At 34.1% G+C, this 17,644-nt stretch overlaps 1 protein-coding gene across 6 annotated transcripts in view; it reads right to left on the bottom strand.

Moving 5' to 3' along the window:
- ARHGEF12 (Rho guanine nucleotide exchange factor 12) overlaps window positions 1–17,644 on the bottom strand; it is a 189,871-nt gene that overhangs the window by 92,336 nt on the left and 79,891 nt on the right. For all 6 annotated transcript variants that reach the window (XM_081061905.1, XM_081061907.1, XM_081061906.1 and 3 more), the window contains 6 exons: window positions 13,132–13,230; window positions 12,410–12,459; window positions 9,746–9,803; window positions 7,052–7,230; window positions 5,235–5,312; window positions 4,938–5,057 (listed from right to left, as the gene is read on the bottom strand). In XM_081061905.1, coding sequence (XP_080918031.1) covers window positions 4,938–5,057; window positions 5,235–5,312; window positions 7,052–7,230; window positions 9,746–9,803; window positions 12,410–12,459; window positions 13,132–13,230 — 584 coding nt within the window. The remainder of the gene's footprint in view (window positions 1–4,937; window positions 5,058–5,234; window positions 5,313–7,051; window positions 7,231–9,745; window positions 9,804–12,409; window positions 12,460–13,131; window positions 13,231–17,644) is intronic.

Raw genomic sequence — 17,644 nt, 5'->3', positions numbered from 1 at the left:
GTACTAAAGGAGGCTATTCAACCACCATCAACAGGAACAATTTGTGGCAACCAAAACATAAAAAGGGAAAGAGTAAAGGCCAGAACCGGAATATGGGAATGGAGAAATTAAGCATGCTGAAGAAAATGGCATTCTCTTAATATCAAACTTTCTTTTACATAAACTTAAGGGTAACCCATCAAAAAAAAAAATCCAGAACTGAAATATATACTGTAATAAAAGAAGAAGCAGAGGGAAACATCATAGAATACCACCACACAGAAATAATAGACAACAACAAAAAGGCAAAGAAACAATGGAGACACAGAAAACTTACCAGAAAACTAAAGATAGAATGACAGGAAATCCTCACATATCAATAATCACCCTAAATGTAAATGGACTGAACTCACCAATAAAAAGGCACAGAGTAGCAGATTGGATCACAAAACGAAACCCAACCAAATGCTGATTCCAAGGGACGCATCTCAGCTACAAGGACAAGCACAGACTCAAAGTGAAAGGGTAGAAATTGACACTCCAAGCAAATAGTATCCATAGAAAATAAGGTATAGTCATTATGATATCAGATGAAACAGACTTCATGGTGAAAAAGGTAACAAAAGATAAAGATGGACATCTCATAACGGTAAAGGGGACTATACAACAAGAAGACATAACAGTCATCAACATTTATGCCCCCAATCAAGGAGGACCGAAATATGACAAGCAACTAGTAACAGAACTAAAGGGAGAAATTGACCAAAACACAATTATACTAGGGGACTTAAATACATCATAGACAGGTATGGATCGATCACCTAAACAGAAAATAAATAACGAAATAGCAGCCCTAACTGACACACTAGATAAAATGGACATAATTGACATATATAGAGCACTTCATCCTAAAACATCAGACTATACATTTTTTTCTAGTGTACATGGAACATTCTCAAGGATAGACCATATATTGGGACATAAAATCAGCCTCAGCAAATTTAAGAAGACTGAAATCATACCCAGTATATTCTCTGATCATAAGGCTTTGAAATTGGATATCGACTGCAAAAAAGAAGCAGGAAAAAACACTAATACATAGAGATTAAACAACATACTTTTAAAGAACGATTTGAGTCAAAGAAGAAATTAGAGGAGAGATCAAAAGATGCATAGAAACAAATGACAATGAAAATACATCCTACCAAAATTTTTGGTATGCAGCGAAAGCAGTTTTAAGAGGGAAATTTATATCATAACAGGCCTATCTCAAGAAACAAGAAAAATCCCATATAAATAACCTCATACTATATCTTAAAGAACTAGAAAAAGAAGAACAAGGTCAGCAGAAGAAAGGAAATAACAAAAATCAGAGCAGAACTAAATGAAATAGAGAACAAAAAGACAATAGAAAATATTAATGTGACAAAGAGCTGGTTCTTTGAAAAGATTAACAAAATTGACAAACCCTTGGCTAGACTTACTAAGATTAAATGAGAGAAGACACTAAGAAAATCGAAAATGAAAAAGGGGAAGTTATCATGGATACCACAGAAATACAAAGGATCATCCATAGAATACTATGAAGGACTATATGCCACCAAATTCAATAACCTAGAAGACATGGATAAGTTCTTAGAAACCTATAGCCTTCCTAGGCTGAACCATGAAGAACTGGAAAATCTAAACAGACTGATCACTAATAATGAAATTGAACCAGTCATTCAAAACCTTCCCAAAAGCAAAAGTCCTGGACCAGATGGCTTCACTAATGATTTCTACCAAACCTTCAAAGAGGGTCTAATATCAATCCTACTCAAACTCTTCCAAAAAATTGAAAAGACAGTACTCTCTAACTGATTTTATGTGGCCAACGTTACCCTGATACCAAAACTGGGTAAGGACCACATACAAAAAATAAAACAACAGACCAATATCTCTGATGAATACAGATGCAAACATACTAAACAAAATTCTAGCAAATCGAATACAATAATGCATGAAAAGGATTATTCATCACGACCAAGTGGGGTTCATCCCCGGGCCACAAGGATGGTTCAACATCCGCAAATCCATCAATGTGATACATCACATAAACAAAATAAAGGACAAAATCATATGAATATATCAATTGATGCAGAAAAAGCATTTGACAAGATACAACATCCATTTATGATTAAAACAATTAATAAAATAGGTATAGAAGGAAAATACCTAAACATAATAAAGGCCATTATGACAAGCCCTCAGCTAATCTCATAATTAACGATGAAAAAATGAAGCCCTTTGCTCTACATTCTGGAACACGACAGGGCTGTCCCCTATCACTGCTGCTTAGCAAACATAGTGTTGGAAATCCTTGCCAGAGAATCAGGCAAATGAAAGAAATAAAAGGCATCCAAATCGGGAATGAAGAAGTTAAATTATCACTCTTTGCAGATGACATGATGCTATATATAGAAAACCCTAAAGACTCCACCAAAAAGCTATTAGAAACAATCAAGGAATACAGTCAAGTTGCTGACTACAAAATCAACGTACAAAAGTCCATTGCATTCCTATATACTAATAATGAAATCTCAGAAAAAAGAAATACAAAAAACAATTCCGTTTCTAATTGCAGCAAAAAGAATAAAATACCTAGGAATAAACTTAACCAAGGACGTGAAGAACCTATATGCTGAAAACTATAAGACATTTTTGAAAGAAATTGAAGAAGACAGAAAGAAATGGTAGGACATTCTGTGCTCATGGATTGGAAGAATCAACATAGTTAAAATGGCCATATTACCCAAAACAATATACAGATTTAATGCAATCCCCATCAAAATCCCAATGGCATTTTTTAAAGAAATAGAACAAAAAAACATCAGATTTGTTTGGAACCACAAAAGACCCTGAATAATCAAAGCAATCTTAAGAAAAAAGAACAATACTGGCGGTATCACACTGCCTGACTTTAGCTTGTCCTACAGGGCTACAATAATCAAAACAGCATGGTATTGGCAGAAAAACAGACACATAGACTAATGGAATAGAATTTAGAACCCAGAAAAAAAACCCATAAATATGGACAGATAATTTTTGACAAAGAAGCTAAAAACATACAATGGAGGAAAGACAGCCTCTTCAATAAATGGTGCTGGGAGAATTGGATAGCCAGCCACGTACAAAAGAATGAAACTGGACTGCTATCTGTCACCATGGACCAAAATTAATTCAAAATGGAACAAAGACTTAAGCATAAGACTGGATACAATAAACTGCATAGAAAAAAAACATAGGTACTAAACTTATGGACCTTGGGTTCAAAGAGCATTTTATGAATATGACTCCAAAGGCAAGGGAAAAGGTAAAATAAATGAATAGGACTATATAAAACTGAAAAGCTTCGGCACAGCAAAAGAAACCATCAACAAAATAAAGAGGCAACCAACTGAATGGGAGAAGATTTTTGCAAACAGTTCCTCTGATAAGGGGCTAATATCCAAAATATACAAGGAACTGATGAAGCTCAACAACAAAAAAAACCAAACAATCCAATTGAAAAATGGGCAGAGGGCCTGAAGAGACATTTCTCCAAACAGGACATGCAAATAGCAAATAGACACATGAAAAAATGCTCAACATCACTAATCATCAGAGAAATGCAAATAAAAACCACAATGAGATATCACCTCACCCCAGTCAGAATGGCTATCATCAAGAAGACAAATAGTAACAAGTGCTGGAGAGGCTGTGGAGAAAAAGGAACCCTCATACACTGTTGGTGGGAATGCAGACTGGTGCAGCTGCTATGCAAGGCAGTGTGGAGGTTCCTCAAAAAATTACAAATAGAATTACCATATGACCCAGCAATCCCTTTCCTGGGTATCTACCCAAAATATCTGAAAACATTTATACTTAAGGACACGTGTGCTCCAATGTTCATTGCAGCTTTTGTTACGGTTGCCAAGATATGGAAACAACCAAAATGTCCTTCGACAGATGAATGGATAATGAAGTTGTGGTACATATACAAATGGAATACTATTCAGCGGTAAGAAAAGATGATATAGGAACATTTGTGACAACATGGATGGATCTTGAAAGTATAATACTAAGCAAAATAAGTCAAGTCAGAAAAAGCAGAGAACCATATGATTTCACTGTTATGTGGTATATACACCAAAAACAACAAAAGAACAAGACAAACAAATGAGAAACAAAAACCCATAGACACAGACAATAGTTTAGTGGTTACCAGAGGCTATGGGGGGTGGGGGTGGGAGACGAGGTTAAGGGGGATCAAATATATGGTGGTGAAAGGAGAACTGACTGGGTGGTGAACACACAATGGGATTTATAGATGATATAATACAGAATTATACACCTGAAGTCTATGTAATTTTACTAACAATTGTCACCCCAATAAATAAATTTTAAAAATTTCAATTTTATCATTTTTGAGCTACATGATCTCAGAGAAGTTATTTATCTCTCTGAATTTCTCTGAATATATCTTTATAATGGGGGAAAACAACAGTAGTAATATCAGGATTGTTATGCAGATTAAATAAGAAAATGCTTGTCTGTGGACTTAGCACAATGTTTGTCAATTTGTAAAATCATACATCCCTACTTAAAAACATAACTGCCATTGTGTTTCACAATTACAGAACAACCCTCAAAAATATAAATGTGTATTTCTAAATACATTTTTGTAAATTGTCACATCAAAGCAGAAGCACTGAATTCTTTTTAAAATTATGAAAGATAGAAACATTACATCATGAATAAGCAAATAATCAGAAGTCCACGTTTCTTTTAGTAAATCATTTCTATAATGTCTCACACAGGACTTCATGTTGATCTATACTAGAAAAATAACTTTGAAAAAGACAACTGCAACATTCTTTGACACATTCCCAGAAGAATTCATGCAAAAAGTTGGCTAACACTTTTAATGGTGATGCTACCTGAGCAGAGCCTGTGGCTTTAGATAACTGTTCCTGGAGTTGAGGAATGTGTTTCTTGGTCTCTTGGATCTCTTTTAATAATCTTTGGGCAGGTGTTCGGTTATAATCTTCCTGCAATAACTGAAAAGTTATAAAAATATTTTGAGAATTACTTATGCCAAGAAAATATAGAAAAAGTCCATTTTAATTAAATAGCTGATGGTACTGATTACAATATTGCTTGATTATGATTATGATACCAACTCAACTATGCTCACTCCCATTTTTAACATAAGCAACCCTTTTGTAATTTAGTACCTGTAGCCGTTCCTGTTCTTTCCGTAACATTTTTCTCAGAATTTCTACTTTCTGGTTATGAACCACATTGTTCTCCTCCTAAAAAATAGATAAACGAAAAAGCAATACAGGGAAAGTGAAGCTAAAATAAATAGCGAAAATGAGACAAAGTTAGGCACCAGCTCCAATTTTCAATACCTATTAAGATTTTCTTTATTTCCAGCAGTTACAACGACAGAGTTTTAGACATGACGCTTAAAGATAAGATTACAGGGAAATTTCAGCCCTTTTAACTTTTACTAAATTAGATTGAACAAAACAGTAAATACGGATATTAGTTGGAGAAATGAAGTTGCCTTAAGTATTAGAATACTATTTTATACTTTCCCTTCTTTGGATCTTTATTATCAATTCCCATGAATTCCTAGTACTTCCTACCTGAAATAGAAGTAACACAGCTCCCTAACTCTTCTCCCACTGTCTCCACTTGTTTCACAACCCTTTATTTCATCAAATTAATCTTCCTCAAATCCTGTTATAATCACAGCACTCTTTTGCTCAAAAAAAAACTTACTGGATCTTACTGCCTTTCTACTGTGTTTCCCCGAAAAGAAGACCTAGCCGAACAATCAGCTGTAATGTGCCTTTTGGAGCAAAAATTAATATAAGACCTGGTCTTATTTTACTATAAGACCAGAACTAACACAATAATGTAATATTATATTAATATAATATATAATATAATACTGTGTCTTATATTAATTTTTGCTCCAAAAGATGCATTAGAGCTGATTGTCCAGGTAGGTCTTATTTTTGGGGAAACAGGGTAGTTACATATAAATTAGCCTGGGAGTTGTGATTTTTCAAAATATATAGTCTTACTTTTCTCAAGCTCATCTCTCACTACATAAATTCTTAACAGGCACCAGCCAAACAAGAGTCTTGGCTACTTCCCCAAAACACTTGGTGCTTTCTTGGCTCTTCACCTCTACTTCCTCTACCTGGGTTGCCTCCCGCTCCATTGCCACCACTTAAATGTACCTGTTCTTCAAGGCTCAATTCAAATAATAGCTTTCCATAAAGTCCTTCCTTATCACAACTGAATATGCTTTCTCCTTCGAGTCCTTATAGAACTTAATAGTTTTTACCTTATGTCACATTCTGCTTTTGTATTACAATTACTTGTATACTCTTGTTTAAATCTCAAACAACAAAGGTTTGTTAAGTATGCCAAGTACCATGCACTTTTTTTCAGACACTAGGGTCTCAACAATAAACAAAACAAAAAAACCCGTCCTCATAAAGTATATATTCTAAGATAAATAAGGACTTTGAACATAGGATACCTTATGAGTGGCAAACTGTTTTGTATAGGTAGGTGTTTATTTGTTCAATTAAATCTACTATCCCAATATTCAGTAATCACTCCAAATTACAGCTGACCAATGTGGGGGTTAGGAGTGCTAATCCCCATGCACAGTCAAAAATCTGCATATACCTTTTGACTCCCCCAAAACTTAAACTACGAATAGCTTACTGTTGACTGGAAGCCTTATTGACAACATACTATATTCTTACAATAATGTAAGCTAGAGAAAAGAAAATGTTATTAAAGCAGAGAAAATACATTTACAGTACAGTATTTATTAAAAAAAAAAAAAAATCTGTGTATAATGGACTGACCTGTGCAGTTCAAACTCATGTTGTGCAATGGTCAACTGTATTATATAATTTTTATATTAGGAAGTTCTTTTCTAGAATGTACTGCAAACCTCTTAATAATATAAAGCAAAGGCATTACGCAACCGAGCATTTACAAGATGTTTTCCCACTCTTACCCCCATGAGCACAGGACTAGTAATTCTTTCCATATTCCCAGATGCTCCAGGTGAATGAGGGGATGTCATGATGGGAGACACATGTCCAACGACTGATGGCTCTACTTCAGAATCGGCAAGTGGAATCTGGGGCGACCCAGGTGGGCGTCCCTGAACAGTGAGAGCTACATAGGAACCAGCTTGAGGTGGAGAGATGGAAGAAAAGGGAGGGAAAGGAAAATAGAATTGTAAAAAAAATTTTTACAGCATTTCGCTACTTAGTCTTTGATAGGTCTAAAAGATCTAATTATGTGAGAAAGTTTCATCATCTGCTAACCACTTCTCCACATAAAAATAGTCCAATTTGTGACGCCTCTCAGAATCTAAAGAACAATGCCATTTTCAGATAACAAAGTACTACTCATAAGATTAAATATTACTTAAAAGCAAATAAAATTTATAACCCCCCCAATATTTTTTTTAATTAGAGAAGAATGAGTTAATATTAACAATCTATTAATGGCTATGTTTAATTTCTTAAATGCAAATTTTTAAAAATGATAATTTAAGAATATAATAATTAAGCAGAGTTTAATTTTCTGGAATAGAATGATGCATTTTTAAATTAACTTTACAAAATAAATATGACAGAAAATACCCTACAAAAACTGAGGTGGGGTGGACACAGTAAATATAGCGAGTTTTAATTTTAAAAATTTGGAGAAGACAGAAAGTCACCGGGTATATTTTGGGGGGGGGGGGAAATATAGAAACCAAAATTAACCATAACCAGAAAGACTCAACAAAAGACATTCATTATTTATCTAGCATCAAGAAGAAATGAAACTTTACAAATAAAGGACTTCTTTAGATAACTGACCTTTAAATGACAAAAATCTTTCTCTCAGACTTTTCAATAGAACTTTCACATGTATTTCACACTTTTTTCCCCAATTTAACTCCACCATGGAACTCACTGTCAGTTATTTCACTATGTTTGAGGTTCTAAAACCTTTTTCTGTTTACACTTAATTACCGGTATCAACAACGCTATGTTTGGGGGTATTTTAATTATATACACTTTTTAAGATTTTTCAATCTTATTTCTAAGGAAGTCATCTATATATCTTATTTACTTAAACATGTGCTTACCTCCAATAGCTTCCTAGTTCTTCCCTGCTTCTCTTAAGTTGTTTTAAGCTACTTTAATTTGATATCACTTGTATTATGCCTAGAATATCTGAGAGCTCTATTATTGATGAAGAAACTGACCTAAAATGGTGGCCCGAGCGAAGAGAGAAGTCCCCAGCCTAAGCCCCAGCCCACTTCCGCATAACCCCCTCCAAGCCGCACCCTGAGCCAATCATCAGCTGACACCTACCCCTTCCCCAACTCCAGGAAGTCCCCAACCCATAAAAACCTGCTCAAAACCTTGCTAGGGGCTCAGTATTTGGGGAAAGATTCCGCTAAGCCCACCAGCGTAATAAAGCTGACCTTCCTAACTCTCTGAGTGTCGCTTGCTTAGGTTCTTTCTGGTCCTGGTATCCGTAACATTATAAGTATACAACACAGGTTTTAGGCATTTCAAATTTGTATCTGTTTGGATACTCAGAGTGCTTTATGCTTACTTTAAGTTTTCAGCTAGGCTCTCGTTAATAGATAAGTAATCTATTGCTCTAGTCCTAAGATTTAATTTTTTAAGTAAAAATTATAATTATATTGGAATGAGTGAAATATATAACTTAAAAAGCTAAAATAATCTTGCTTTTCATACTCTGCAACAGTTAGTTTATTGGGCATATACATATTATCATAAACCCTCCTGTTTATGTAGTACATAAAATTTATAAATTACAATCTTATTAAATATTAAACGTATTCAAGTATGGGGATCTAATTTTGATCATCACATTTCTTTTAAAATATACTAAAATTAAGAAGTATGATCAAAGTGACCATTTAAAACTGCAATGAAAAGGAATTCATGGGTTGCTTTATTTAAATAATAAGAAGGCTAAAAAGGCATTCAGTTCATTGAATTTATTCTAAAGATGTCCATTCAATGACAAAAAATAGAATTAAATAACAATGTAGTGTTTCTGCTTGGTCACAAACAGCTATCTCTAAAGTCTTCTTTACTGGGTATAGTCTGATGCAGAAGATGATAAATTCTTAACCCTGGAGCTTTCCAAGAGAAGGTCACTACCCTAGATTATTTAATCATTTACTTATCTAAGGAAAAGTGATTATGCTAGATGATTTTTCAAGTTCCATTTCAGTTCATCCAGGCCGTTGCGTCCAATTTCTTAATTTCCTCCCTCTCAGGTGACTCATACATTTCTTTCAAATATATGCTTTCAGTATTACCAAGAATGACAAGAATATTATAATCAACCACATGTATGAAATTGACAGAAGATAGTTATTTAGTTAAGAACTTTCACCTTTAATGCAGGGATAAGTAGACTCTAGCCAAGGGGCTTAAACCTAGCCCAAAGACTGTTATGGCAATTAAAGTTTAATTGAAACACTGTCACACCCATTCATTTACCTAGTGTCTAAGGCTACTTTGGTGCTACAATAACAAAGTCAGGTAATAAATCATATGGCCCACAAAGCCTAAAATATTTACTATCTGGTCCATTACAGAAAATGTTTGCTGATCTTCAATTTAAGGGTTTCAGAAAACAATTAAAACAAGTAACATTCACCTACATTTAATTAGCTTCACCACCTCCAAATGGTTTGAGTGAGTCACCAAAGTTCCATTCACCTACAAAAAAGTGAAAATAGTATATGTCAGATAAATTCTAATGACACAATGGATAAACTGACTTCAGGAATTATTATACACAATATAACAAATTATAATATTAAGCAGGTCTATGTATATATTAAAATATTTCGTTCAATATTCACTTTTACCACTGTTCTATGAGGTATACTGAGCAACATCATGGACTTGAACACAAAACAAGGCCTCAATTTAAAAGGGCATTACAATGTATTCACTATGACAACAGATGACAAAACATACCACGAAACAGATTTTACAAACCCTTCACAATGAAGGGCTCTCGCAAATAGAAAAGATCTCTTTGCTTTTAATTACATATTCATTGATTTGTCAAAATCATAATACATTTTTTAAAAGATGAAAAAAGAAGCAATATTTTCAAAGTAATATTCAACTTACTTTTAGTTTCCCCATCATGACCCAATCTTACCATTTGCAACAACATTGATGGACCTAAAGAGCATTACGCTGAGTGAAATAAGTCAGACTAAGACAAATACCATATGATCTCACTTATATGTGCTATCTAAAGAACAGAGTAAACGAAAAAACAAAACAGAAGTAGACTCAGAGATACAGGGCTAAAAAAAACAACTGATGGTTACTAGACAGGGCGTGAGGGGCTGGAGACAAAGTAGAAGGGAAAGTGATTAGAAAGCACAAATTAGTACTCACAATATCATCACGGGGATATGAGATACAGTTTGGGGAATACAATCAATAATGTTGTAAAGATTATGTAGGATGCCAGATGGGCACTGGACTTATCAGAGAGATCACTTCATAGACTGTGTAGATGTCTGACCACTGTGCTACATACCTGAAGCTGAAGTTGAATAACACTGAATGTGAACCAGAATTAATATGTGTGTGTGTGTGTGTGTGTTTGTGTGTATAGTCATGGGATATAGAGTACAGCATAGGGAATACAGTCAATGGTATTATAACAGCTATATATGATGTCAGAGGGGTAGTAGATTGGGAGGGGTTATCACTTTGTGAGGGGTGTAAATGTCTAACTATTACATTGCTTTGTACACCAGAAACTAATAAAAAAAAGTGATTTTCAGACTGGCTAAATGTTATCCAGAATCTCCACTAATCAAAGAGAATTGTTAAAAATATCAAACATGGATTTCACATTCTTTGTTCTCTGACACAAGTAATACAAATATTTACAAGTTCAAATATATCAGTGTATAAAATAGAAGTCAAAGTATACTCATCATGCCCAGAGTTGATCACTGTTAACCATGGTGTTTAATCTTAGAGACACTGTTCTAGCATATACATACCACATAAACAGACACATATGCACATACATTGTAACTGCTTTTTCCTGCAAATTAATAGTTTTTATTGTACTGTGGATATCTTTTATTATAGATACAGACCTCATCCATTCTTTTTCAAAGCTGCAGATAAAATATAATTTCTTTTTCTAGCTCTCATTTTATGCATATTTAGGTTATTTACAAGTTTTCAATATGATAAAGCTGAAATGAATTTCACTGTACACATATCACTTCACACTAGTACACTTATTTTCTTAGATATGTTCCTAAAAGCAAAATTGCTGGTCAAAGGTTATATACTTATTTAGAGTATATAACTTTTGATTCTTATTTATAAATTTCCATCTAAACAGATTTTACCTAATTTATACTCACAACAAGCTTATGAGTGGCCATTTTACCATACCCAAACTATGCCTAATGTGTATTATCAATCTTTAAATATCTGATGACCAAATATATTTTCACCTATCTTTATCAATTAGGTTGGACATACCTGTATTAATATATTATTTATTTCAATTACTTTGGGGAATTACCTAATAAAATACTTTGCCCATTTTTCCATTTGACTATTCTTTTCTTAGTAATTGAAAAGTGTTCTTTACAATTAAGGATATATTCTCTAATATATTTTAAATACATTTTTCCAGATTGTTCTTTGTGAATATGTTCATGGTCTCTTTTCCTATATAGTAATTTGATTTTAAGTAATCAGATTAGTAAATTGTCTCAAAAGTAATTGCTGACTAATCCATTCTCTCCTTACTGATCAGAATTCAAGCCTGTTTCTGGACTCTATTGTGCTCTACTGATAGGTGGACAAGAGTGACTTGCGTTAAATTAATCCACACCATCTCACCTCAAACCCACATACCCACATAAATGACACAATTTTTTCTTTAGGTATTCTTATAACTTTGTAAAGTTCATGTGGAAGATAAATCAGTTTGACAAGTAATGGTACACCTTCCAATTCTATTAGTATATTTTGATGAGAATTTCTTGCTAACAAATTAATATGGAGACAAATGATATTCACAACAGTGAATTAGTTACTCTCCTATCCAAGAACATATATGATTTCATTTATTCAAGCCTTTCATTATGCCTTTCAGTAAAGTATAATATTAATTGTAAAATAAATGAAATAAGCTTTTATCATTCACAAATCCATCAGATGAAAGTGATGCTTTTTACAAAATTCCAAGTGAAAAAAATCAAAATATGCCTAATATACTCTGTTTTTCAATTCTACCATAAATTCCATGATAGTCTTTTCCTTACCTTGATGATTCTATCACCTGTCTGTACTCCAGCCCGCATGGCTGCTCCATCTGTAAGAGAAATTAATTAAACTGTAATTCATTTGCTTTCACCGATAGTCTTCTTGAAAGCGAGGCAGCATAACAAAGTGGTTAAGAACACGGGCTATAAAGTCAGACACTTTTACATTCAAATGCTGCCCCTGTCACTCACTGGTTATGTGACCTTAGACTGATTTAATGTTTTTTGTTTTTTTTTTGTTTTTTTTTACTCCAAGCCTTAATATCACCTATAAAAAGGGGATAAAAAAAATACCTAAATTACAACACCCAACATAAAGGAAGCATTCAGTCATAGAAATAGCAGAAGATGTTGTTTGGGGGAAATAATCGGTATTTTTGAGACTTTCTGATTAATCTGTCTCTACCAAAATATTTCTGGTGTCATAAAGAAATAATACTGCACAAACTTCTGTAAGTGATGATGCATAAAGTATCATGGCCATAGAGTCATACGATTTCTAAAACTACATAAGAACTGTTTTCATTCTATAAAGTACAAAGAAAATCAACTGGGATAAATCCATGCCTAAAAACTATGACACAAAAGACAAATCTAGCACATCAGGCCATAGAACCCATAACGTATGTTATTATTTTATTCTGGTCTACAGACATTATTTAGGTTTTTCTATTCTTACTGTTTGCTCCCAAGTGACAAGACTGTTTTAAAAAATGCCTTGCCTTCTTTGACAGACTGTACGAAGACAGGATTGTCTCCACTGACCGTCAGTCCAAATCCATTGTCATCCTTCTGGATGATCACACAACGCTGAACAAGACCTGCACGAGAACCACAGGGTAAGGAGACAAGGAAGAGAAAAAAACAGTAATTACATATTAGTAATGGACTGTATTCTTTCTAGAGAAACACAAGGTAGCACATGAAATCCACATACAAAATGACAGCACTAACCCCACACACAAAACAAACACAAGAACACCAGAAAGTCACATATATTGGTTTCTCACTGGAGAGGTAGATTAAAATTGCTTCAAGATTAAAAATAGCTAAGATAAACTGGAAAAGATGAAGTATTAGAGAGGAGACAGAAGGAACGTACATTTGCATTTATGCTATTTATGTGTAATACAAAGTCCCCTTCACCCTCTGTTTTTGGTTCTAACTGGTGTTTAACACTACCCCCTCCAATTAAAACACTTTGGGACATTAGGCTATAAGCCGCCCACAGTAAAGTAGAGAAATCCAATTTCATTTTCAGGAAATTACATGCAGGAAACAGACTATATAAAGAAAGGAGATGCTTACAGAACACCTACATCGCTTCTCCAAAAAGGGAGTGAAAAAGGAAAGAGTTCAAAGGGAAAAAAGACCTTGGCTCACAGAAAAAATAAACAGAATGGAGAAAAAAGTAGAAAAGATAAAGAATCTGTGAGCTAAACCAATTCTTTTATCTCTTTCATATACTGATCTGATTCCTACAGGAGAAATCTGTTTTCCTTCTAATTTAACAGTAAAGGAAAATTGTCAAGGTAAGGTGAGACAAAGAGGATCACAATCAAAGGAAGAGGGATGTGCCTTAACACAACTCTGATTAGTACCCAGTTGTTTCATTATGGATCAGGTATGAAGATTCCGGACTCTGTGTTAACCAAAGATTTAATATATACTTTCAGCTTTGCAAAATCTAAGCATTTCACCAAAAATCAATATATAAATATTATGCAAAATAACATATATAATGTGTATACTGATAAGAAAAATAAAAATTATTCAAAATAAAAATTTTAATACACAGCCATGATCTTTTAAATAAGTCTGATGTACACATCAAACATGTTAAAGGTTGCATATATGTACATATATGTGAACATACATGTATATATATTTCCTGCTGTTAATGAAATATCACAAGTATGTGAGCCTACCACAGATGAAAGACTGGATTAACTGGATCCCATCATGGAAAATATGAATCTTGAATTTTAAATCATAACCCTACACAAAAACAAACTTAAAGCAGATCAGGGACCTAAACATAAAGCTAAAACTATTCATAAGAAAACATAGGAGAAAATCTTCAAGACCTTAGGGTAGGCAGAGATCATTTAGGATGAAAAATGCACCAACTATAAAAAAAGAAACTGATAAATTGGACTCAAAATTTAAAACATCTGCTCTTCAAAAAGAAACTAAGAAAATGAAAAGGCAAGCCACAGACTGGGAAAAACTACAATACAAATACCTGACAAAGGACTTATATCTAAATTATATATATATATATATATATATATATATATATATATATATATATTTACAAATATATTTACAAATATATATATTTACAAATATATATATTTACGAATATATATATATATATTTATAAAACTCTACAATTCAAAAATGGAAGACACATTTTAAAAGGGACAAAGACTTGAATAAATACATCACAAAGAAAGATACACCAATGGCCAATAAGGACATGCAGAGGTATTCAACATTTGCAGTCTTACGAAAAATGCAAATTAAAACCACAATGAGATACTACCCTACACAAACGGGAATGGCTAAAAGAAGACTGAAAATATCACGTGTTGGCACTGATGTGGAGCAACTGGAATGTTCATACATTGCTGGTGGAAGTGTAAAATGGTACACTTTGAAAAACAATTTGGAAATTTCTTAGAAAGGTGAGCATACAGAGGCTTGACAATTAAGTTTGCAAACTCATCCTAGAAAAACTGCTACATACCTTATTGCTGAATATCACTATGGTCACTTTTGAAGTACTCCCCTTGGGAAGCTATGCACCAACACCAGCACCTAGTCCACCCGTCAAAGTAATTTTGGAACTCTTTTTCTGGAATGGCCATCAGAGCTATCATCATATTACCCTTGATGTCCTGAATGTCATCAAAATGTCTTCCTTTCAATATTTCCTTTATCTTCGAGTAAAGAAAGAAGTCATTGGGGGGCCAGAGATCAAGTGAGTAGGGAGGGTGTTCCAATACAGTTGTTTACTGGCTAAAAACTCCCTCACAAACAGTGCTGTGTGAGCTGGTGCACTGTCATGATTCAGGAGCCATGAATTGTTGGGGAAAATTCAGGTCATCTAACTTTTTCACACAGTCTTTTCAGCGCTTCCAAATAGTAAACATGGTTAACTGTTTGTCCAATTGGTACAAATTCATAATGAATAATCCCTCTGATATCAAAACAGCTTAGCAACATCGATGCAAGAAGTTTTCGACCTTTATTGTCAGAACTTAATGGTACAGTTACATAGGACCCAACAATTTCACTACCAAGAGAAAAACTCATGTCCACATAAAGATTGGTAGACAAATGTTCATAGTAGATTCTTGTTCATAAGAGCCAAAAACTAGAAACAACTCAAATTTCCATCAACAGATGAGTGAAGAAACAAATGGTGGTCTATCAATTACAGTAAAATATTACTTAGCAAGAAAAACAAAAGCAGGAACTACTCATACATGGATGAATAATAAAAACATTATGTTAAGCAAAATATAACAGATAGAAAAGACATTACACACTTTGATAATGAAGTAGTTCAGAAAAACTAAACTATAATAACAAAAAGCAGATTAGTGGTTGCCTAAGGTCAGAGTGGGGAGATTAGTGGTTGCCTAAGGTCAGGGTGAGGAGAATGACTGCAAAAAAACATAAAGGAACTTTCTGGGATGATGGAAATGTCCTATTTCTTAATTAAGGTAATGGTTACATGAGTATATTCAATTGTCAAAATCACTGAACTGCACACTTAAAATAAATGCATCTTATTTTAGGTAAACTGTGCCCCAAGAAAGTTGATTTTCAACATTTAAAAAAATGTGTTACCAACACCATTTATTGAATAGGCTGTCTTTACCCAACTGTATGTCCTTACCTCCTTTGTCATAGATTAAATGACCACATACGTATGAGTTTATTTCTGGGCTCTCCAATCTATTCCATTGATCCATGTGTTTGTTTTTTTATGCCAGTATGTGTTATTTTGGTTACTATAGCCTTGTAGTATAGTGTGATATCAGACAGCTTGACACCTTCAATTTTGTTCTTCTTTCTCATGATTGCTGGGGCTATTTGGTGTTTTTGTGGTTCGATATAACATTTAAGATTTGTTTTAGTCTGTAAAAAATGCCATTGTATTTTGATAGGGATTGCACTGAATCTATAGATTGCTTTGGGTAATATGGACATTTTAACAATGTTAATTCTTCCTATCTATGAACATGGTACATGCTTCCATTTATTTGTATCTTCTTCAATGTCTTATAGTTTTCCAAGTACAGGTCTTTTATCTCCTTGGTTAAATTTATTCCTACGTGTTTTTTTTTAAAAAACACTTTTTTTTTTTTTTTAAAGATTTTATTGGGGAAGGGAAACAAAACTTTATTGGTTAACAGTGTGTATCTCCAGGACTTTTTATTGGGAAACTGTGTGTTTTTCCCAAGACCGATCAGCTCCATCCACGTCAAGTTGTTGTCCTTTCAATCTTAGTTGTGGAGGGCGCAGCTCAGCTCAAAGTCCAGTCACCTGTTGTTAGTTGCAGAGGTTGCAGCCCACCATCCTTTGGGGGAATTGAATTGGCAACCTTGTGGTTGAGAGCACGTGCTCCAACCAACTGAGCCATCCGGCTGACTGGGAGTTGAACAGCAGCTCAGCTCAAGGTGCTGTGTTCAATCTTAGTTGCAGGGGCGCAGACCACCACCTCTTTCAGGAGTCGAATGGGCAACCTTGTGGTTCAGAGCACACACTCCAACCAACTGAGCCATCTGGCCGCCTGGGAGCTCAGCGGCAGCTCAGCTGCAGCTCTTTGTTTTCATTCTAGGTGCAGAGGGCACAGTTTGCTGGCCCATGTGGGAATCGAACCAGCAGCCGTGTTGCCCAGAGCTCACGCTCTAACCAACTGAGCCACCCATCTGCCCCTATTTCTTTTTTTAATGCAATTGTAAATGGGATTGTTTTCTTGATTGCTCTTTCTGATAATTTGCTATTGGTGTATAAAAATCCAACCAATTTCTGCATATTAATTGCAATCAAGCAGCATATTTTGTATCCTGCTACTTTACTTAATTCATTTATCATTCTAATAGTTTTCGGTGGAATTTTTCAGGTTTTCTATATATAGTATCATGTCATCTGAAAATGACTTCTTCATTTCCAATCTAGATGCCTTTTATTTCTTTTTTTTAATCTGATTGCTGTGGC

This window comes from Rhinolophus hipposideros (genome assembly GCF_964194185.1).
Source record: "Rhinolophus hipposideros genome assembly, chromosome: 10".
Lineage (NCBI taxonomy): Eukaryota > Metazoa > Chordata > Mammalia > Chiroptera > Rhinolophidae > Rhinolophus > Rhinolophus hipposideros.
Note: the sequence above shows the minus strand (reverse complement) of the source record. Positions and strands in the feature narration are given on the sequence as shown.